At 40.9% G+C, this 23,245-nt stretch overlaps 2 protein-coding genes across 2 annotated transcripts; both read right to left on the bottom strand.

Moving 5' to 3' along the window:
- Positions 1–932: 932 nt before the first annotated feature.
- Positions 933–10,489, bottom strand: LSMEM1 (leucine rich single-pass membrane protein 1). The gene is made up of 4 exons (XM_082060626.1): positions 10,348–10,489; positions 6,787–6,918; positions 3,303–3,437; positions 933–1,596 (listed from the first exon to the last, which is right to left on the bottom strand). Exons 1-4 carry the CDS (start codon positions 10,469–10,471, stop codon positions 1,388–1,390), a joined length of 600 nt encoding a protein of 199 aa, XP_081916752.1. The 5' UTR covers positions 10,472–10,489; the 3' UTR covers positions 933–1,387.
- Positions 10,490–11,675: 1,186 nt separating this feature from the next.
- IFRD1 (interferon related developmental regulator 1) lies at positions 11,676–22,555 on the bottom strand. Its single transcript, XM_082074172.1, has 12 exons — positions 22,241–22,555; positions 20,004–20,108; positions 18,999–19,080; positions 18,450–18,574; positions 17,997–18,154; positions 16,636–16,686; positions 16,364–16,542; positions 16,150–16,258; positions 15,649–15,783; positions 14,300–14,428; positions 13,154–13,249; positions 11,676–12,381 (listed from the first exon to the last, which is right to left on the bottom strand). Exons 1-12 carry the CDS (start codon positions 22,284–22,286, stop codon positions 12,292–12,294), a joined length of 1,305 nt encoding a protein of 434 aa, XP_081930298.1. The 5' UTR covers positions 22,287–22,555; the 3' UTR covers positions 11,676–12,291.
- Between the last annotated feature and the right edge of the window lie 690 nt (positions 22,556–23,245).

Below are 23,245 nucleotides of genomic sequence, written 5' to 3' on the forward strand. Positions count from 1 at the left end.
CTTACTTTCATCATTCTCTATTAGCTATATTAAAGTCATCTTTGTAACAACTACTTGTGATGTCCAGAGCAGATAATTTTGACTCCAGTTGGGAATCAACAACAAAAATAATAAACTCTTAAGACAAAACCTGTTGTAGGCAATGAAGTAGTCACTGCAAAAAGGACTATCATTCATTCTGGAAAAGGAGACTGCAGTGCAAGTTATCTACTTCGGTGACTTTATTTTTTTTTTTGTAAAATTGTCCATAAGAGATAGGAAAGCATTGGATGAAAAAAGAGATCTTGAAGTAAAAGAGATGGTGTTGGACCTACTCCCTAGTGTCAGCTGCCTTTGCACTGTTGTGATAGGAGTAACCGATTTGTTCATCGGTAATGGAGGTGGCTTCTTAATGTACATCCTAGTAGAAGGATCTGAATGCTAAAATGACAAAGCTTCCCAGCAGTCCCTTATGTGGTCACACTTCTGGGTGTTGGTCTCCATGGCTCTGTAAAATCAGAGTGAGAAAGCATCAGCTCCTACTTTCACCCTCTGAGCTCCTGCTCCATTTTAAAAACATGAAGGCTCAGTCCAGATTTCTACCTGCTCTGTGGCCCTTCTCCAGTAGTGGCCAACAGCAAGTATAGGGAAGAGTACAAGAACATGTAGCATTTTACCCACAACACCTTATAAAAACACTTGGCCTTCCTCCAGCAAGCACCAGCAAATCCTGAGTACAGTGTACTAGCATTGCTATGAGAGGGGTATTACCAGACTGAGTCCTCTAAACACATTTCCCATGTAAGACAATGACACCCGCTTTCAGACAATACTGATTTGGGCTGAATATGGCATGTTATAAAAGGGTTGGGTTTTATTCAAGCTTGTTTTTTTTTCACAAAAGGAGTAGTAAGTCCATCTGTTTGGATGCACAGAAAAGCAAACCACCAAACTGTGTGGTAGAACTGAGTTTATTTTTAAGTTATGGAATCAGAAGTTATCCTTAAATACAAATAATACAGAAGCAAACACAAAACTTGTTCCAAAGAAACAGGAGAATGACTAAGTGAACAAGGTCATGCTGGAATCACATGAATAGCAATCACTATTTTCTGTGATCATTCACTTATATTTAAAGTAAAGCTAAGCCATTAACCCTGCAATTTACAGTGCACAGAGAATCTGGAACCCTTCCCAAAATTGTTGACAATCCATTGTTTATTGTGAATCATATGGGTTAGATTTCAAAATCTATGTTCACATAAAAGAGAATATTATTTTCTAGTATTTTTAATTCAGGTGGCTTTTCCAATGCTCCTGTGACCATATAGAATGTTTAAGTAATCTGTGTGCCATACGTGAAAACATCTGTGTACATGATTATGCTGAATTTCATTCCAAAGAAGATCTATTCTCCAGGGACTTTCAGCTCAGCATGGGTAAAGAGGTAATCATGAAGATCAGGAGACTGTGTGAAGAGGTATCTCCCATTTTCCTTAAATCCTGATTGATTTAGATGCTTTAATATCATATTGTTCATTTTCTTAAGCTCTTCTATGTTCTTCTTTTCCAATAATAGTCTGCTTGATATTTGGTCCATCTCGTTTCTAGTTTGAACTTGAAAAGGAAAATGTACCACATTAAATTAGCAACATTAAGTCAAGAGCATCACTACCCTCTCTAGCATCCCTGTGGGAATTTGTAGCATATTATGATGAATAAAAATATTAAACAGGAAAATAACCGCAGGTAAGAAGCTACACATCTGGTGGAGTTACCTGCTCACTAGATTCTTTAACTGCTTATTTGCTGTTTTATTCAGTGCATTGCAGCATAATAACTCAAATACACCTCAGACAAATTTTGCAGTCTTCAGGAGCATATCCATTCCATCAGTGTCCACAGGAAAATGTCTTATTTAGGGGCTCCACATTGCTATTTCGGGACAGTATACACCTGTATTTTTCTAAAAGTATAATTACTAGAACACTCCAAAGACTATATCCACATCAATTGATTTTCTAAAGCACTTAGATTAAAGGAGAATTATTGCAAATATTGCAATGAAGAGGTCAGTTTCCTCTGGACCATCAATATGCAGTTTCTGTCTTGTACGCTTCCAGAGCTATTTTTATTTTGGCCTTGTGAAGTTAACAAAATTTACACATGGGCTGTGAAGCTTAAGTCTCATAGTGCCAATGCTAAATGAATCTATGTCTATGGACATACTGACCTCCACCAACTTGAGCGCAAGCAAACTCCTCTAATCCCTGTAAGAAGTCTTTTCACTATCACTTTACCATTTTTCCACTAGAGGGGCACATTACTCATTTTTCTATACCAGGGCTTCACTTTCAGAGACTCCCTGTTAAATACATCTGGAATTCAAGCATGAGATATTTTAATTAGGGTTTTACAACCATGATACATAAAATTTCCTTTGTGCTCTTTACTTGTCTGATATTCTGTTTTTTGAGCGCTTATGAGCAAACTCAGTCAAGGGTTAGGATTTCCTGTTCAAAAAGGAAAATGAGGATTTTTGCTCCAGCGAATTCCATACTATAGGATAGAAGAAATCTTGATTTCACATGGATTACAGTTCATTCATAATGGACTTGTAAGTTAGAATAATGCACTTTGTACTCTTTTCAATGCCATTAGCCCAGAAAACCCAAAGATGGCAAGAGCTCCACAAACCAAGGTCACAGTGTGTTTAGTTAAGCCAGCCTGACCGGACCAGGCAAAGTCAAACAGTAGGTACATCTGTAGACTCAGTGCTACATGCCCATTTTGATGTATCTTGTCTAATTTTTTGTTTCTTATATTTGAGATTTTCTTAGTTCCCAACAAATTTCCAGTCAGTATTTAGCTGGCAACCTTCAGGTCTTTCTTCAGGTAGCCTGATTTAAGTGATAGTCTGGGTGTAATTCCAGTTTCAGTGGAATGAGACCAACACTGAGTTTTATTTGAAAAGGAATGGAAGGCACATTGTCAGAGCATCTCACTGCCATACAGTCATCTTTAAAATTTAATTTAATTTTCACTCAGCATTTTTAGCAACGCAGCGTGACCCTGCTGAGCTAAATTCTTCACAGCTGTTGAAACTCACAAAACCTTTGCATTAAGAACAAAATTGTGCCTCTTAGCACAGAGAGTGGAAGCCTGTACTTTGCACCCAGGACCATGACCCACTGCCCATAACCAGCCAAAGCCTTTGACCATGCAAATACAGCAGTAGCCTGTTATAGGGTAGCATGACACATTTCAACAAAGTTCTTCCAGTTGACCCTACATTTTTAAGAACCACTGTTTGGTTTACTTACTTATTAAGAATATCACGAATGAAACAAGTGCCAAACTGACGATCAAAGTAAGAATAAATGTGACGAAGAACAAACACTGTTTTCTGTTGCTCCCTGCTGTGTTTTCTCCAGCACCAACAGTGCTCTCTTCCTCATCTGTTACAAGATGACAAATCATTTGGTCATAAAGTTTGTTAAGGTTGGTTAGGATAAACATGACAAAATGTTTCTGGCTCCGTGAAATGATGCAGAATGCGTCATAATTTTGGCCAACAGATTTTATTTTTTATGATATTGCATGAGAAGGGAAGAAATCCATTTTATGAGCTCAGCTTGAATTTGGAAGCATAAAAATTAATACATCTGTTTTAGCTGTTGGAACGTTTTCAACAAAACTGTTTCTGTTATTGAAACACACTGTTTTGTTGAAGCTGACCTGTTTTACAGCTCAGTTTTACAGGTACAGAGGCTGCAATGAAGTTTTTGTCAGAAGGCTTCCTAAGGACCAGAATGGACCCAACTTTTCAGAAGAGAAGAAATAAAAGCTCATATTGAAAGCCTGGCTACAGACTCATCCTACACATTAACCCTCTAGATTCACATATTTTCCTGTTTAATTATAGAAATGTCTCTGGGATGATTAATTTCCAAAATCAAGCATCTCAGTTAAGCTCCTGATGTCAGATAGGATGAATGTAGGTCTGGACTTTTCATCTTTAAACAAATGTTTTCAATATTCTTCTTTAGGTTTTGTTTGTTTCATTCCAACGAAAAAATGAGATAGTGTCAAAAATGGAACAGTCTCACATGGACTTGTTGTCCTTCAAGCACATGAAGATGAGGGGAAAAAAGGACAAGTAATTGCTGTGCTGCTTTCAAATCAGCACGGCAAGCTGGTTTCTTGCTTTTTTAAAGACCGTATTGCATAAAGGCAAAGTCAGTAGTTTATCTCATAGAAACAGTTGTGATCAAATGAAAGGTGACAGCAAGTCCTAAAGACAACTGATAAGTCAAGTCAACACCATGAGGAAATTCACGTGAACATAAAAAAAATAATACTTGAGACAGAATAGTTTTAACCCAAGCTTGCATACTACTTTAACTATTTACTAAGGTTTGAGTCTATTTTATGTTTTGGAGGGACAGGGAGATAATGTAATTTAATTTTGATGTCAGTCTTATACATGCTAAAATTACATGCAAATTACTGAAATTTCTCCTCCTGTAATTGCTGTCTTACCATTCTGAAAGGGAGAGTAGCAGATGCAGCTCTGTAAAATATATTCCTAGATCATGTTCTTGTTTTAGCTGGTAGAAATCTCTGAGGTCTTTGCAACTGAGCCTGTAGTGATAAAGCTGAGGGAAGGCTGCATATCCCATTACAGCACTTTAATAATGAACCAACCTGGGGCTGAGCATTTCACTGAGTTTGTTGGAGATCTCTGGGAATCTCTGTGTTTTGCTTTATTGCATTTAACACGTCTCTGCCTGCAGGTAAGCTGAAAGCTTTTAATATTTGGGGTTTGTGGGTTTTATTTTTATTCCCTTAGCATTCAGAACAAACGCATCATATACTACGTGCCTGCACCAATATTGCCTCCTAATGGGAGTAACAAGGATGGGGAGGGCGTGCTACTGCTGTCAGTCAAGCACCCTAAGCTATCAATGGTCCCTCACAAGTGGCCTGTGCTTGCTCTGCCTAATGAATGCTGCTTACTGTCGCAGCTGGCTGAGCCTGCCAGACTGCAGCGTTGGGAGGAATCAGAGAACACACGTTCTTGCCAAACTGCAAACAGTGGGGCCATTCTGTCATCTAAAACATGAAGAAATTGCTGCCACCAAAGCAATCAAAAATTATGTAAACTTTAAATAACTTTTAACGTGTTTGCTGTGTGTTTGATGAGCCAGGTCATATTAAGCTACTGAACAAAAGGAATGCGATGTACCGCAACACTCTTGAAACATCAGTTTTTAAATCAAATTGGGCATCTGCTATACGATTAATAGAGAATTTAGTATTCATTCATGAGAATTTAGTATCTACCAGAAATTGAAAAACATTCTACAGAGCTCAGTAATTTTCTGGCAGGAGAACCAGAATTTTATGCAGCTGAATAGGGAAACTAAGGACTGTGAAAAAAAATACTTATGTATCTAACCAATGGAATAAGATATCTACAGAATCTCTGATTTTTTTTTTTTATAAATAAAGAAAATGCATTTTGAAAAGAATAATCCTTGAAGAAGCCAAAACACTCTACAAATTGATGCATAAATACATACTGGGCTACCTTTATTTACTGCTGAAATGTAAGAAGGAGCATGCGTGCGATTATTCCACAGAACCATATATGATTCCACAGAACCCTTTGTGTTTACCTGGAAAGTAAACAATACTGTCCAATAAAAATTACAAAAGACAGCAGGAGAGCCACACTGCAAAGAGTTTCTTTGGCATTAAAACCAATATATCCCATTGTCTCATTTTGTGCTTCTAGAAGTGACAATATCAAGATAACGTGCACATGAAAATTAAGTAGATTATGTCTAACATCTTTGTGTTAAATCTAGGAACAAACACCACGCTAGTTAGTTGTGTTAGGAAAAGTCAGAGAACTCAGAAGCAGAAGTAAAGGAAAGATATTTAAGTCCTATAACTAGAAGCGTGATTAAGTTATGGCCATTTGAAATTCACTTAAGCATAGCTGTTGTTTGGTAGTTTTTCTTCAGTCAAATTTGCCATTATAGTAAGGGAAATAAAAGCAGATTCAGATGTTGTCATGTGGAATGCTGCTGAAGAACTTAAGGTTTTTAAGACATTTTCAGGTCACAAAGAACTCAAATATATTGTAGCCATCCCTGGGTGAAAATATTCTTATTGCCACGAGCAAATAAAACATAAAAGCTGTATAAAACCAGTAAAAGTGTGAGAGCCTGTATCTGAAACTGTAAGTAAACAGTCCTGGTTTTGATGACAGAAAGAGAGTCTGCAAATTGAAATGCTTAAAAGTCTCATGGGATATTTCAGATAACTGGTTTGAGTTCTCAGGAGATGTGTCTTGAAAGAAGGTGCTTCTATTGCCACATGTTAGTTTTAGTGCTCATGAAGAGTTATGATGCTATTTATGTGGTAGTTGCATATTGAGCATGACTAGAGAAATTATTCTGCAAGGCATCACCTCATGGGTCCCAATGGAAATGGAAGGTAAGTTCAGGCTTGACAGTGAATCCCCAGCCAAACACAAGGATTTCCAACAACCTAATAACTGAAATACTCAGCAGAAGCAGCTAAACCATCAATCTCATCTCCCTAAATTATGCCATTTTCAATACTTTTCTTATACTTTTCAGTACAGAGTTTGACATATATGTCTTGTATATAAGACTTATACTATTGAGCTGCTGACATTACATGTGGTCAGTCTTTTCAAATGTCACACATAACTCTTTTTTGATGGCCTGTTGTATGTGTAGAAAACCACAAAGCATCATCTATCATACATACCTAGTGCATGTTGGGATTCAGCTGGACAAACATTTAGTTTGTTTAGGTTGTTTAAGGAATCAACTACATAAAGTTTTCCTTCTTCATGAGTATCATGCAGGTTAATTTCCAAGGAAGGCCTCTCCATTGTATCTAAAATAAATAATAATTTAAAAGGTAAATTAAAACATGAATATGTGAAATAACTGGTAACGGTTGGTGTCCTGTTCTAAGGAAATGCTGAGCCACCTTAACCCTTAAAATAAAAAGATTTGAAGGACCAGCACACTTACTAAATCCTGAGGGCAAGGGTAACTCAGTACATAGCACTTGTTTATTCTTGGGGATCTTTGATGCGCGTAAGGTTTCATTTCTACATTGTGTTTGTGCACACGTATACTTGTAGTTACATTTACATATACATATATATATGTGTGTGGAGAAAGAGAAAGATCTATTTGACTGGCTCCAGCATTGATTTGGACATTAGTTATTTTGTTGTGTAACCCTTTTAATATGGTGGGTACTTGGTGAGATGATGGGTGATATCCTGACCGCAGTGAAAGCCAAACCTCCACTCCCACTGCCAGGAAGGATGTCACTCAGGTCCTCTGCTTCCAGCACCAAATCACTCAGAGATAAGACAGAGAAAGCAGGTACAGATGTAGGACATAAGCAGCAAGAATATGGGTCTGCTTATGCACCTTGGCCTATCATAGTGAAGTTATTATTTGTGAAAGATAGAGCAAAAAATGGTTTTCTAATGTGGTTCTACCTCACATAGATCCTACTTTGTGGCATACAAAAGCCTGACAGAAAAGGCTTTTCTTCAGACTAATACTCCTTGCCTGGATGGTACCCAATCAGCAAAACCAGCTTCTCTGCAGAATCTGGGCGCATAAATTATTGTTTATATAAATACAGTTATGAAAGAAGATTATAGATAGAAAAGAAACAATACCTAAGGATGTTGCTCTACGAATTGCACTTTATTCTTTAACAGTCTTTTTGTTTTATTTATTCTACCCTAATTCAAAAAATATCTGTTAGAAGCAAACTACAGTTCTAGCCATAAGGAGATGCAGGTGCTCTAAATAGGCATCTTAGACTACCCTGGTTGCTGAAAACTCCCTCTGTATCTATCGAAGAAAAATACATACCTCCCGGTAACATTCCTCTTATTCTAAGTCAAGTCTTTTTGACTTTACAATTACGATCTAAAGGTTCCTTTCCCTTGCTAGTGAATGTAAGGGGAAAGCTCGCAGAGGTGAGTTTAGACTTGAAGAGATCTTAACCATTTAGCATTTTATCAAAGCTCTCAATTTCAGTTTTACCTGCCAAACATAACTCAGCACTTCATGGGATGCAAACCTCCTGTTGATGAAGAATGTTAAGCACCTAAGAGTGATTTCTGAATCCTAGATGGACTGAATTGCCCTCTTGACATGTCTCTCCCTCACTCCCTCTCCAAGCAACAGAGAACACAGTGTGACTGGGATTCCTAACATAGCACTTAAATTAAAAACCTGAAGTTTGGGGAATACAGGTCTGAGCATTTACAGAAAAGACCCATTCTTTCCCTCATCAAACCAAATGCAAAGATTGTCATAATTCACCCAAATCTGAGCACACAGCCACATTCATGGAGCCTCAGTAAGTCTGAAGACTAAGTCAATTGCTCCTGAGAACATGGCTCATTCTCCTGATAGTGGGGATTGGCTGGCCTACATGTATACTTTTATATTGCTATTTAACAGAGTGTAAGAAAAGATTACAGCTTATTTCTCTGCTGTTCAAAATTGTTGCTACAAAATACAAAGATAAGGCAGAAAAGCTGGCGTGGTGGTGGTGACCGTTACCTAGCGTATGATTGTCAGGTGTGGAGCAGTGATTTCAGGACTGCTGTGTCCACTTTCTTTCCCCTAGAACGTCATGTGGTGCCGGGCAGGAGGGGCTGTGAGCCCTCTGGCCAGCAGCGCTGGCTCTGCTGCCTCCCTGTAAGCAGAGCCGCGGCAGCTGCAATCCCCGCTGAGCTCTGCCTTTCAGCAACGGTGTGCTAAAAGCTGCCACCTCATGCACAGCGACTTTTGGTTACTCTGAGCTTCCAAAAGCAGTTGTTTGTCTTGGGTATTTTGATTAGTATGTCCCTGCAACTTCAGAGCAGACTCTTAACAACTTGAGCTGTAATAAATGTGAGTACCTTTGATTCATCAATATTATTAATTAATAGTTACTACTTATTAAAAATGGATTTCCTCACTGTGCATGTAACCACAGTGAAGATAACCATTATTAATTCAACAAAGGCTATATTACATCTGTTTGATTCCATCAACATGCGAGACAAAAGAGAGTCAGTGGCACTGGCCAAACACATTGATTATTTTCCAAACAAACTAATCTAGACATTGGGGGGTTTGGAGTCACTCTATCTTGTACTTTAACCTTGCTTAAGGTTTTTTTTTCTCCATGTGACTTTTAAATTTCTCTGTAAGTTGTGGCAAAATCAGAACTTAATGTGAGAACACACTGAAAATTCTTTACAGAAAAAAAGGAAGACAATCAAGTCTAAAAGGAATTAAAAACCAAGAGAATGAAATGTTACTTACAACATAACCACGTTGAGGTAATGTGCCAGTACGGAAGAAATCAGCCAGTGAAAATCAGCCGAAGAAAACTCCTCTCTCTACTTTTAGAGCCATAGGAACCTGTCAGCTCCTGCAGGACCCATGAAGGCAGCTATGAAACACACTGTCCCTTCCCATCTATATTTAGAGTTCATCTTGGCTATGTATACTGCCTTCACAATATCAGTCTGCTTAAAAAGAAATCAGCACATACACAGGTCTTCTTTATTATATGGGAATCAAGATGATAATATCCTATCATGGAGAAATAGGTTTGTTACTGATGATCAGTATTTCACTAACCTTTTCATTAACGATGCCTTTTTAAAGCTCATTTGCTAAGCAGAAGACTCGTGTCTACAACACTGCAGCTATGAGTAACCAGTTTGCTATGCAGAAGAGTCATATCAACAGTGTTGCAGCCATGAGTACTTTAAAGGCATAGACCAGAAAAAACGCGGTTTTGTTCCTTCCACACACCTTGCAAATTCAAGTGGGACAGCATTATGGGATGGACTAATTCGTCTGGTTTTCTTCATTGTTTAAAAAATTAATTCTGATGAACTGCTTGTATTGGTAATTGCTCCTTTGCAGACAGTTCTCTGTTTTTTGTTGCCGACATTGCGGAATGTAATGGTACAGCACACCACAATGACAGGCAGCTGACACGTGAAGGGACCACGGCTCAAAACAAAACCTTTCTGAAACCATTCTCTACATCTGGAATTTTGAACCCCTTTTCAAACTGTCAATATGTGTGGTTTTCTCTCGGAAAACAGCAGAGAGGATACATCTTCTGACTCATAGTTTCCCAGCCCAAGCTGACAAGCTCTGCCACTGCCCAGTCTGAGTCCCTGGGCCAGCAATGCAGACGTAACAAGCTCACTCCCTTTCTGCAGGCATCTCCTCTTCCCTCCAAACAAGAATGTGCAAGCCAAAAAAAAAAAAATCTCACCTCCATCCCCAGGAAATTCCTGCCACCATCCTAATTGGAAGATGAGGACCCAGGCCGCCCCAGTTCTAAGCTTGAAGAAGTCTACAAACCCATCGGGTCTCTGCAGAGCAGCTAAAAAGCCCATCTGCCCTCAGAGAGCCCCAGAAGCCACCCCAGTCTCTGTGGTTGGCAGCTACAGGGTAACAGGGGAAAAGGGCAACCCTGAGCTTGGCCACCTGCCAGGTGCTGTAAAAGGCAGTTCTGCAAAATACTGGCCAGGCAGGAAGCTACAGAAAGTGCAACTTTACACTAAAGTGTGCCAAAGGTGACCACCCAGAAGCCACCAGAGACAGTAGCAGGGCTTGTAGGAATGTGTTAGCTCAAAGGGGGTTTAGTCCTGGGCTGAGCAAACACAGGCAGCTCCATCTCCTTCAAGGATCAGAAGTTTCTTTTCCACTTGTGTGACAATCACTGACAAGACATAACAATAGCACAGATTTCCATGTCAGTAATAGCACAGATTTCAGTTGAAGGCCTTGCTTTAGTGCATTATTTGAGGAAAAAAAAAAATAGGAGTTACAACTCTAACAGAGTCTCTGTTGTCTCTGTAACTCTAATTAGCATGTGTGGATTTTCTAGAATAGGTTCTGCTGCAATCGGAAACTAAAAACAAAACCAAAGAAACAAAACAACCACAAAAAAAAAAAAAAACACAACACAAAAAAAAACCCAACAAACAAAAAACCACCACCACAAACAAACCCAAACACCCAAAACACCCACAACCAACACCAAAAAAATCCTACTTTCCCTTATCAGAGGCAAGCAGTAGTTTTCAGGGTATGGGGCGGAGCTTTTTGGGGTGTGAGGTTTACTTTCTTCGCTGATAACTTGACCTCCACTTTTCAGAATGTTTACTCTAAACAAGTCCTTTAATTTATAGGTCTGCCAGTTGAGAAGCTCCAGCTATCTAAGGTTTTAGTGTCTTTATAACATATACCCTCCACCAGTCCTCAGAAAGACAGTTCTCAGTTACTGGCAGAAACTGAGGGCAGAGTAGTTTTCAACTCGATGAAAACAGGGCAGCAGCACTGGCTCCTGCAAGATTAGGCACACAGTGTTTTGCAGTACCAGACCTAGAAAACATTTGACCATTACAGAAAAGATGGCAAATCCACGGGCTGTTGTGCAGACCATGTGTAAATAAGATATACCTTCCAAACACAGCAACATGTAGCATCTACTAAAGCATTGAGACTAACCCAATAAATGAACCCATGTGTTTCAGCTTTTAGGTTTTGCTCATGTTCCACCTTTTCATTCACATAGTAATCACTTTTACACAGAAATCAAGCAGTGACAAACATCTTTATTCCAAAAATTAAAGATCCAATTTGAGAACATAAGAATCTTGATTTTATTTTACATTGAGGCAAGTATTTGTAATGCACTGTTTCACTATAAGTGAAGGTAATTGAACTTTGCAGTCCCCTTTAGGAAAAAGCTGTACTATGTAGAAACTTCTTTGTCCACTTGTCACTAAAGAGTTTAAAAAGTTACTAAAATAACTCCACACAAACAAGTTCATCTTTTCATATTAGCACATTCTTACCAAAACACTTGGTCTGAGAATCAGTTTAATTTACCTTCATATAAAGAATCCAATCTGACACACAGAATTTTACTACAATTACCAACCCCACTTAACAGTTGAGTTACAATATATTTAGCCTTTGGAGCAAGTTGCAGCTAAAACAAGTGTTATAATGTATCCCAGCACTCAATCTTACATCAATCTATATACAGTATATATGCAACTAAGCAACAACATGCATGATATTTACAGATTTTATACAAAATCCCTATGCACAAGTGCCAACTGTGACTACAGAAATTTAAAAAAATTCAAGGTTACAAATCTATTTTAATTATGAAATACTTAAAATTGAACCCCATGGAAAAGCTCTAGAAAAATTCCCCCACATCTGCTCTTTTATCACGACATTTACTTCTAGCCTTTGTCCGAGCCTTGAATGCTGCAGAGTTGTACAAGTGCTACAAAATAAAAGGAGAAATTAATCACAGCTGTTCAAAAGATTTATTTTCTGTTAAGAAACAGCTGAAAACATCTTTTTATTACTCTTTGAAGCAAATCAGTAGGCCTTCTGAAATTTATAGTATAATACCTTTGCACAAAAGGCTGATTCATTTTATCATATATATATACATATACATATATATATATGTTTAGAGGAAACTTGGCCTGTGTAAGGAAGGCTGAGCCAGGAGCAATTCTGGAAGCCAATCAGTCTTGAGCATCATACAAACACAATGTAGATTAACGGTGCGCCCCCAGATTAAACTTGATAGCACCGTTCCACAGACTGTTCAAGCACAGGATGGTACATTCACAACCAACAGAACAAAGTCCCCAGTATCCATTTCACACTGGAAAGTTCGGGATACTGCTGTCATAAAGACTTTGCTTCTATGGTTTCCTGTGGATTCCTACCCAAAAAACCTACAGCTCTCCTAAGAGCCCAAGCTTCACATCTATGGAGAACGAATTTGGTACCAATCAGCAAACAGATGCCCCCCGCCCCCCAGAAGAATGCAATAGCAGCAATGTGCCCAGTGGAAAATCTAAAATATGAGCTCAAAGACACACACAAGGAAGGTTTTGTTTCATTCAGGATAATATGGGGCTCTTAAAGGGACAAGTTTAAAGATGACAGCTTTTTAAATTCATGTTTAGAATAATATTTAATTCAGCAGAAATATATTAGTGTATGAAGTAAAGAAAACAGATTAAGTTGCGATAACCTACCCTTTCAAAACGGGAGATCTTCATTGTTTTAAGAGTTGCAGCATCTAGCATTACTGGTGGACCAAGCTCAAACACATTCCGAAGAAAGTCATTTGACTAAACCAGAAACACACAAAATTATCAGTTTCTCCTCTGATTGTCAAGTCTCCATAGATGACTACTGTTAATTATCAAGTATTCCAGTAAGATATAGCAGCAATTTGACACAAAACTTAGTATCTTTTGCAATTAAGCCAGGGAACACTTCTTCCTTTAATCAGAATAAAGCTAAGAACTAAAACTGCCCTCTTGAGGAGACAGCTCCCCACCCCACATTGATATTTTTGTCCCAGCAAATTAGACACTGTTCTATTACATCCTCTGCACAAGATTAGGCAGCTGGACACAGACCCGTATGGTTTCACAACACACCAATTTTTAAATATTTGGCTGTAAAAGTACTACAGGGTGTTTTAAAAGGATGGACCAAATTTCAAAGCCAAGTGATTTCAAACTGGGCAAGTCTTTTTCAAACACCCCGTATTTGAAAAATCTGGAAAAGCTGCTAAGTGCCTGGGCTGCCGCAGTTACGCAGAAATACAACTGACACTGAAGATTTTAACCCCATGATTACTGTAGCAATTTGGGAGCATATACACCATAGCTGGAGTTCCCATTTCTGCTATTTTTCTAACAGATGACTAGTGCACAAGGAGTTCCTGGAACAGAGATAAGGACTTATCCCTTGCCTCCTGCAATGCTGTCATCACTGGGCTGCAAGTCATGTTCTTTACATTTAATTAAAACTTTGCATTCCTTTTTATAGGGTTGAGCAGGAAGGGTGGGGGCACACAACTTTACAGCAGTCAGATGACTACACTGCTCTGCTGAAAGAGAGCATAAGGCTTCAGGAAAAACTCTGAAGCTAAGAGGGTATTCAGCTTGGACCTCTTATTTCCTGGAGAAGTCTTCTAACTGCTAACCCAGCACACCCAGGCTACAACTTGAAGGCAGCTCACCCAGACAGTTCCAGCTCACTGTGGTTCATGTTACAAACGCTGCCTTTTAATACCAAATTCTACTCAAGACTTTGTGATTCAGACTCATCTACTACAAGGAAACCAGGCAGGGAACAATAGTCTGAGCACATATCAAACAGCAGCTCACCTGCAAATGATATTGCATCCCCGACCCCAGAATCTCCTTGAAGGTATCGTAAGTTTGTTTTTTAACCCAGCAGTCAATATACATGCGCTCAGGTCCAAACTTAACCATCTCTGCAGGAAAGTCACGCTCCTATACATAGTTAAAGGAAACAACATATATAACTTTAATTTAAACAGTCTTTTGCATTGGGAATTGTATTTATTTATTTTCATTAATAAATTTGGCATATCAAAACCTTCCAAAGAATATAATATGCATATACTAAAGACTTTATTGGTTCATAAACAGCTGAAGTTAAATCTCATATAAGACTTGAAGCTGACATTCTTCAAAGTCAGAAAGCATTTCAGAAAAGGAACACAACTTTCATCTTTAAAATTACTAAGAATTGGACTTATCTTCAGAAAAAACAGTTCTGAGTGCAGGAGTCACCTTTGTAAGTTTGTAGCCTTATTTAGTCCCCAACTTTCAAGTGCACTGAGCTACATTTGTGACAATGGAATGTAGCAAGTGCTATTAAGTGACTCAGGTTCTTCTATGGGCAGAACCTCAAAGGTGACTTCAAATCACTTCAAAGCCGCCTCCTTTGCTTCAAAGATTTCAACTGTTCTGAATGTCAACTAATATATAGTTGGTTTTACCCATACAGTCATGTAAAATTAATTACCTGACAAGTAAAAGATCTAGTTTGAGAGGTGTAAAATAACAATCAATTAAAGTGATAGAAGTTTGACATTTGTCTTAGATGCTTTACTCAGAAGTTATGTCACTAACCAAGTATCTTTAGTGTCCTGATTTGTGTTCTGTTCTCTTAATCTGGATATGGAAAACAGAGCACAACAATCAGGAAAGCAACCCCCCCCGCCCACCCAAATATTTCTTCAGTCCCTGATAAAGGTGCCATTTGGAAATGTACCTTACTACTAAGTTGCTTCTGTTTGTTATGCACAGCAGTTCAATAAGAGATTTTATAAGAAACCTTTTCACAGAATTCAGGACACTAATTTGGATGTCCTACAAAGTTTTCTATGAAAAAACCTCCTCATCGTATAAAATAAAAATAATTCAGGATTTACAGTGCAATGCTTAGCCTTCTGTAAAGAAAAAAAATACTCTTCAATATGGAAGTATAGGGCAAAATAAGCCATGTTTGATTTTCTTTGCTCTGTATTCCTAAAAAAGCAGTTATATTTTGCATAAGTGATCAGAATTTGAAATCTCATTTAAGTAGTTTTTTTCCCTGTTGTTTTCACTGAAACAGTAATTCTATTTAATAATAAAACCATTTTCATAGAATTGTACACTACATAGTTACAATCCAGACATCCACAATAAGACAAAACATTTACCTCGACAGCTCGTAGAACATCTCTGAAGACAGATCGCTGCTTTCTTTTATCTACTTTGGCTCGGTGCTTGTTTCCATCTGTAGCCAGAGCTCTTAGTTTCTCTGTTAGAAGTTCCATATCTTCATAAAAAAAATCCTAGTCCAAAAAAAGAATTTTTTTTTTTTAGTTTCTGGCCTTAACATCTTTCCCTGCAAAAAGGAAAATGGATCTCTCAAATTTTAAAGCTTGCACACTACATTTCTAGTTACTCTCAATTACTGTTTGATGTGTTTTGTTATACTGGTCCTGTTTTGCAATATGGAAAACAGTGTAAAAATGATAGCTCAACTACTGTGAATCATTGCTACACCTAATTAGACTGGGGCATACTCACTACAAAGAACATAACCCAGCCAATTATGGGCTGCTTGTTGAGATCCAGAGTGCTATACTACACAGGCTAAATCATTTGTCTTGTCATCATGCCAGTGCAAGAAAATTGAGCTGCTGACATCTACTTACAGCATCTGTTTCGCGTGCCAGTTCAAACAGAAGTGCTAGTGTTTCTCCAGCAGCTATTCTCATGTTGAGATCATCACAAGACAGCAGACTTGGAAGTTTATGCAAGTGCCTATGGAGTAAGTCATATTTCTTTAAGTTGTAAATTTTGTTGACCCTGCTTCATTGCTTATATAAACAATCATTACAAATTTTGTTGTCCAAGAAAAATACTCACGTTTCAATTTTCTTCTTCACTTCATTCATTGGACAAATGGTCAGCAACAGTGTCCATGCTAAAAGAGCACTGATGTGAAGCACAGTATTATGGGTACTCGATACACCATTAGTGTCTCTATCTCGCGGATAGGCCTTTGTGAAGATGGTTTCCAGGCATTCCATAGTAGAGTACAGTTCCTGAACAGGGCAAAAAAATCATGGAAGTGCTTAAGTTTCATACATTCTCATATTGCAAATTTATTTTTTGAAAAATGTATTCTTTATCCTCACCGTAATGTCATCAGTGACAATGAAACAGCAAATCCCTAAGCAGGTTGCACACTAGATAGAAAAGAAAAAAGTGTCAGTCTTTGACATTAATGTTACTGTTGACAAAACCTTCAGTCTTTGACCTTTGAAATCTAACACCTGGAGTAATGGGAACTTCAGACTAAGACCTCAGCAGAGGAGAAGTTTCCAACACTGTTTAATTCAGCTCCTTTCTAATAGTTAGCTCTCAGTTTCCATCTACTCTCAGGTTGATTCTACAACACATGCAGGTCTCAAGCACTGACTTTTCATGCTGTAGTATTTAATATAGCTTACAAAGCCCTTCCAAAAATCTACACACAGAACTCCTTTCACCCAATTACTTTCAATCCCACTAGGATTCACTAGCAGAAATCATGTTGATAAACAGTAATGGACATATGAGATTTATTCACAGCTGTGGGAAATATCTTCCCCTCTCCGCCCACTATTACAATTGAAAACATGAAGACACTGGACTTCAGCAGCCTTTCTCCAACTTTTACTACAGGTCCTACAGGTCTCTTCCCTATCCCCCATATTGTACTCAGTCTCACAAAGAGCAAGAAAAAAAGATGTCTGTAAGTGACATCGGCACTAATCATACAGGACTGAAAACTACAGTTAAACTGGACAAGCTTCAATAGCTTGTTTGTTTGTAGAAAAAAAACTGTTGTTGAACTAATACCACCTCCTCTTCCAACTGAGAGTATCTATTGTAACACAGCTTGAGTACAACAGAAGTAGCCAGCTCTGTAATGATAACAGCAAGCTGCAATATATTAGTTAAAACTCTGAAGTTTAAAAAAGTCTTGGCAAGAGCTTTAGACTGTCTTCAGTCAATATTTCAAGTATACCACTGATATGTAGATGAGATCAATGGGTGAAAAACTTAGAATACTTTTGGTAGTAAGAATGTATTAAGTATGTAGTTCTAGATCTGCTATATATCATTTTACCATATATATTTGTATACACAACATTCCTCTGTTGTTAAAGAACTTAATACAGGAATGATACTTTTTTTTTCTATAGGACTTCAACATGAGCCTTCAGAACTGCACTAAGGAGACTGCAACGTAGTGAGTTAAGACACTTGCAAAGTACTAGATGTGACAGCTCTTTAAGGAAGTTCCCAGGCTGAAAAAGAGAATGATGTTTAGCCTTTATGTGAAACTTTTTAAGCCAGTGAAAATCGCTATGCATCATTCCGAGCTTACATCACCTTGTAAGGTATAGTAGTAACCTTTAGTGTAGTAACCTTTAGTTCTGGATTACTCAATCGTGAGCTGGTCAAAAACTGCCCTCTGTCCCTGCCTGGGAAATAAACGTTTTATACTTACAGCCTGTCTGGCTTGAATACTGGCTGTTCCATCACAGACAATCTTCTTCAGAACTGGACCAAGGGTCTTAAAAATCTCTTCACTTTCAATTCCAGACCCCATCTGCACACACAGAAGACATGCCAGTCCGGCAGCTGCACACTGTTCATCACTCTTACCTAAAGGTTAACATATTATGATGAGTAATCACTTTGTGCATTACTTCTCTCCTTCAAAGACAGTGGTCTGAAAACTTGTGAGTGGAAATTCAGAAACCAATAAACAGAAGACGATTTTAGTTGATTTGCTAAGTCAGTTAAAACATGACATTTAAATTAAAAAAGGGATGTTGTTAACATAACTAAATTATTAAACGCTCTATAAAGTACTAGAGAAGTCTCAGTCTTAATTCCTTTTATACAATGAGCTATTTCATAGGGATTACTGCTTTCTACTAGTAAGCATGCTAATTACCTTTCTTTATGCAGCGTTCAATGCTATCAGTTAGTGTCATTCTCCTTTCCATGACAAATTCATATAGTATTTTAGAAGAAAAAGCACTTTTCAGACTTTCAAGAGCTGCTTGTCTTGTCTTTGCACTGTTAGAAGAGAGAAGAAAGACCTCCTGAAATCCACACACACCAGTTAAAGCTCAGCCTTTGCTTTCATGGTAGTTTATATTTGTCTGCACCCAATAGAAGAGTAATCCACAGACGTACCATGAAGTATGAAATGCTATGAATTGCCTCCTTCCTCATGGACAGAAAAACTTAGAGATTGAGTTCACAATAATACACCAGACTAGAAATAAAGTCGCCCTACCTCAAGCTATTAGGAAAGGAAAGCCTGACTCTCACTTATCCAAAAACGTGGTGGAGGGAGAAAGGTCTTTTCAGATCCAGAAGGAAAGCAAGTCCTCCCAAGTGATAAATAACTGTAACTTCAGTAAGCATCTAAAGAATTTGGATGCATATTTCCCTTATTATATCAGATATCAATGCATTTCTTCAAAGCTTACCATACCTCTTGTCCAATGTAAGATCAATAAATCCCTTCAGTTTGTATTCTAAGTCTTCTTGAGTGGCTTCTTCATCAACTTCAGGCCCTAATCCAGAGGAAACAATTTAGTCCTACTGATACACATTTTATTAGCAGACACAGTAGTATCCAACACTTAATGTTTTTAATACTAAGAAGAAAGCACTTCAACAAAGACTATAGCTACAGAATTGTTCAGTACTACAGCAACAGAATGGTGTTAAGCATACTACATCAAACTGCCCCTTAAAATACTTTTATAAAAATCGACATACCAATACATGTGTGCTGTTTCTATACCTGCTTCTTACACATGCCAAGAATGAGGGAGCTCATCAGGTCTTGCATTAATTTGCTAAAAACGACATCCATCAGCCAATCCTGTCAGCAATATAGTTTCCTCCAGTCCACTACATTTACTCCTGCAGCACAGTGGAGTGTTCACAGTCCAAGCAGCCTGTCCCACCTGGCAGCACTTCAGATGCCTCTGCAACAGCAGCTCAGTCAAGAGCTGCAGGTATTCACAGGGAAGTCTCCCTGCCTTATCCCCCCCACAGCAGGCTTTCATGACCCTTCCTCCCAACAAAATGACAATAGAGCAGAGGGCAGAGGAGAAAAAGCAGAAATCTAGTTCAAAACAGGCAAACGTGACTCCTTCCAACTCAAACTCTTCTGCAGTTCCTACCACCTCAATTATGTGTTATGAAACTCCACATTTTATAATGCACCTTAAAAATCTTATTGTCTCCAAAAGTTAACATTTTATAACTCTGTAAGAAAAAAGAAGCCTAATAGTTTAATGAGAAGCTTATGAAACCTGAAGCATTTCTTACCAAACAAAAACGATAGCAACTAGATTAATAATCACATAGTGCTTAACAGAATGTCACTATTTTGCTACTGCTACTTACAGTGTAGTACTTAGATTCCTAAGTCAACTCAGGCTTTATATTTTTAAAAAGATAAACAGGTAAAAATGAAAGAACATACCATCCTCAGTGAAGCTAGCAGGATCACTGAAGCCACTGCAGTGGCTCATAGTTTCAATTGAAGCATCTTCATCACTAAAAGGCTGCACGTTTCTGGGCTGACCACCTTAAGGAAAGATGGAAACAATAGTCTGGTCAGTTTTCATAAGGAAAAGGAAGATCTGAACACCAAAAGTGGAATTCTCCAAACAAATTCACTCTCCCTGACCCAGACACAAAGTACATTTCTTTCCTTTGCTGGTTGGTTCCTTTACTCCCACTTGTTCTGAAGACTTAGTTGGCTCTGTTCTGGAATATCATTTGTGAATGGTGGGGAAGAGCCCACCTAGTTTTCAAAGCTTTGGTAGAATTCCTAGCTCTAGCTTTAGGATCATTCTACAACCCACTTCAAGTGAATGCAATTTCCTGTGACTGTGCTTTAAAAATAGCTCTATATTAATTTAACTGTTAAGACAAGCTACCAAAAATAATTGCCATACAAACTTTATTTTTCAATTTTGAGGGACTTCAAGCCAGGATAGGTTATACATTTAGGCCAACATACATTACCCAGTTCAATGCAGGGCTTACAGGATTAAGTGTAGTATGTGCAGTATCAGCAATGTCCAACCCTGTTTTAATACTGAATTACAAATACAAGCCAGAATGTCAAATGCTTAAGCAGGGGAAAGTAGTTTTAACCTCTCAGCATGAAGGCGGCCTCAGTTCAGTAACTCAAGTCTTTTTGAAGAAAGCAGTGTAATTTTCACCAGTGCTCACCTTTACAAAGCTTTCATACCTGTATCTTTTTGTTACAGTATTGAGTTGGTGGAGTTTGATCTGATAATACTGTAATTTCTACTGCTCTCCCACCCTAGCCCTTAATTTGTGTCTACTAAAGTCAATTAACAAAAGGATATTTTCACTTTTATTTCTCCAACAGCTCCCAAATGTCATTTACAGAACCTTGAATTCTACTCTTTCACATATTTTTTGTGGTACAATTTATTCTACACTATTGAAGAAGGCTGTGCACAGTGCTTGGCAGCTTCAGGCAGGCTTCCTGGCTACCAAAATACCCAGAAAGCATTTGTATCTAGGCAGAATCAACTGTCCAAGCGCTTTCCAATAAAGTCAAACTCACACTTCAGAGGTTTTGCAACTCCTAGCTATAAACCATTTACTTGCATCACTGGCCATAAACCTTTGTGTTTCCTATACTTACAAAGGACAAACATCAGTTAATGTACAAACCAAGAAACCTGGAGGCTCAGAGCTCTGGCATGGCCACCTTCTGGCTTCAAGTGATGTCAAGCAGGAAAGTTCAGTGGGAGAAGTGGCAAGAATGACTGCCAGCCTTTTACAAGCTGAAATAAAAGCAGCTGCAGAAAGCCCCAGATAATTGCTCACTTCCTGAACATTCGATACTAAAGAGACAGGCTCTGCTCACTGCTACGGGAGCCTGAAATGGAATTTCTCACCACCCCACAAAACCTCCCTTCTGCCCTGGCATCAGCACCTCAGCCACACACAGTCTGGATCTGGATTGAGACTGTTTATTTCACAGCATCCTCTTTTAGGCTAAGCGAGTCTTTTTAAAGAGACTGCAGCCTTTCGCAGCACAACGCGCTGACACACAGCTCCACCGGCCATCAGAGACACCGGAGTGACAGCAGCAGCCGTCCTCTCCGCCCCGCAAGGGCCCAGGCTGGCGGCGGGCACAGCGGGGACACGAGGGGCTGTGCGTGTCGGGGACGCGCCTTTCGCTGCTCCCGGCACCCCGCGGGCCCGGCCTCCGCCGCCGCAGCCGGGCGGCACCCACCAGCGCGGCGGCCAGGAGGCCCCGGCGGGGCCGGCGCCGGCCGCTGCCCTCGGGGCGCTGCTCGTCGCCGCCGGCGGCGCCAGGCACGGCCGCAGCCTTCCCGGGGCCACCCGCGCCGCCGGGCGCATGCGCGCGGACGGCGTGAGGTGGCGGTTTCGGGGCCGGCTCCTGCCAGCCCGGCGGCGCCGCCCGGCCGTGCCCGGCTCCGGCTGTCCGGCCCCGCGGGGAGCTCCGCGGCCGCCCCGTCCGTCCTGCCGCTTTCCCACCAGCCCCGCAGAGAGCCTGGGTGCATCCAGCCAGGGCTGGCCCGCCCGGTCGCGGCCTCTCTCGCCGGCGAAAAGCCGCCCCGCCTCGAGCAGATCAAGCGGCCACGGGAAACGTCGGGCGACCTTCGCGCCCAGCGAGGCCGCCCGCTCCGAGCCCCCGCCCGCGCTCACCGGCTCCGCGCTGGTGGTTGCTCCCCCGCTTCTTAGGCTTGGGCATGGTCGCAGCGGCGCTCGGCTCGGCTCCCGCGGCCCCTCTCCGGGTCTCGGTCTCTCTGCTCCCCCCCGCCCGGGAATCAGCGACAATCAGCCGATGGAAGAGCAGGACCGCTTTTTACTCCAACGCCTCTGCGAGGCCGATTTCCCGGTCCGGGGCAGCGGAGGTGATTGGCGAAAGCAGGCGGAGGACGAACCGGCGGCGAAGGCAGAAATCCCCGTGAAGGCCCGTGAGCGGAGTCGATGCATCTTTCTCCTCTCAGACACCTGGGACTAAAGGCGCGGAGGGTGCGCCGGCGCCGCTTTTATAGCCCGCCGGGCTGCGGGGGCGGGGCTTAGCGACGCGCCGTCGCCGCGACCAATGGCCAGGCATTGTGATAGCGAGCGGGTGACTCAGTCGCGTGAGCCCGTGACGCCACCGCGCTGCGATCCAGCGGTGGCGCTGGACGTCATCGCCGCTTCGCGCGCCACGCCGCGGTGCACGCTGGGAGCGGCGGGCCTGGCCGCCAGCCTGCGGGCGGGGGACGCGGTGGGGGCGGGAGCGGCAGCGGCCCGGTTTGACCTGACCGTGGGTCTGGCAGGGGCCCCCGGAGCCCGCACCGTGTGCGGTGCCGCTCCTCACCGGCGGGATCTCCTCCGGGCGCCTGGAAACACCGCGCTGCCGCCGGGCCGTGCGGGGGGCGGCGCCGTGCGGGGGCATCTGAGGCCGTGTCGGGCGGGGAGGAGCCCGGGCTCGGCGCGGCGGCTGTGGCCGTGCGGAGCTCCACGTGGTGCTGCTTTAAATCGGGCCCTGGGCCGCGCTCGTCGCTGGCCCTGGCAGATGCTGGTGTGGCTGTGTGCTGTGGAGTGGTGTCAGTGTACGGGCGCTGGTTGCAGCCCAAGGGAAGCGCCAGAAGGGTTCGATCGTGCTCCTCTCGTTTAAAAACGAGCCGGTACGGGACGGATGGCTTACTTCTTCAAAAC

The sequence above is a fragment of the Streptopelia decaocto genome (genome assembly GCF_964273445.1).
Source record: "Streptopelia decaocto genome assembly, chromosome: 1".
NCBI lineage: Eukaryota > Metazoa > Chordata > Aves > Columbiformes > Columbidae > Streptopelia > Streptopelia decaocto.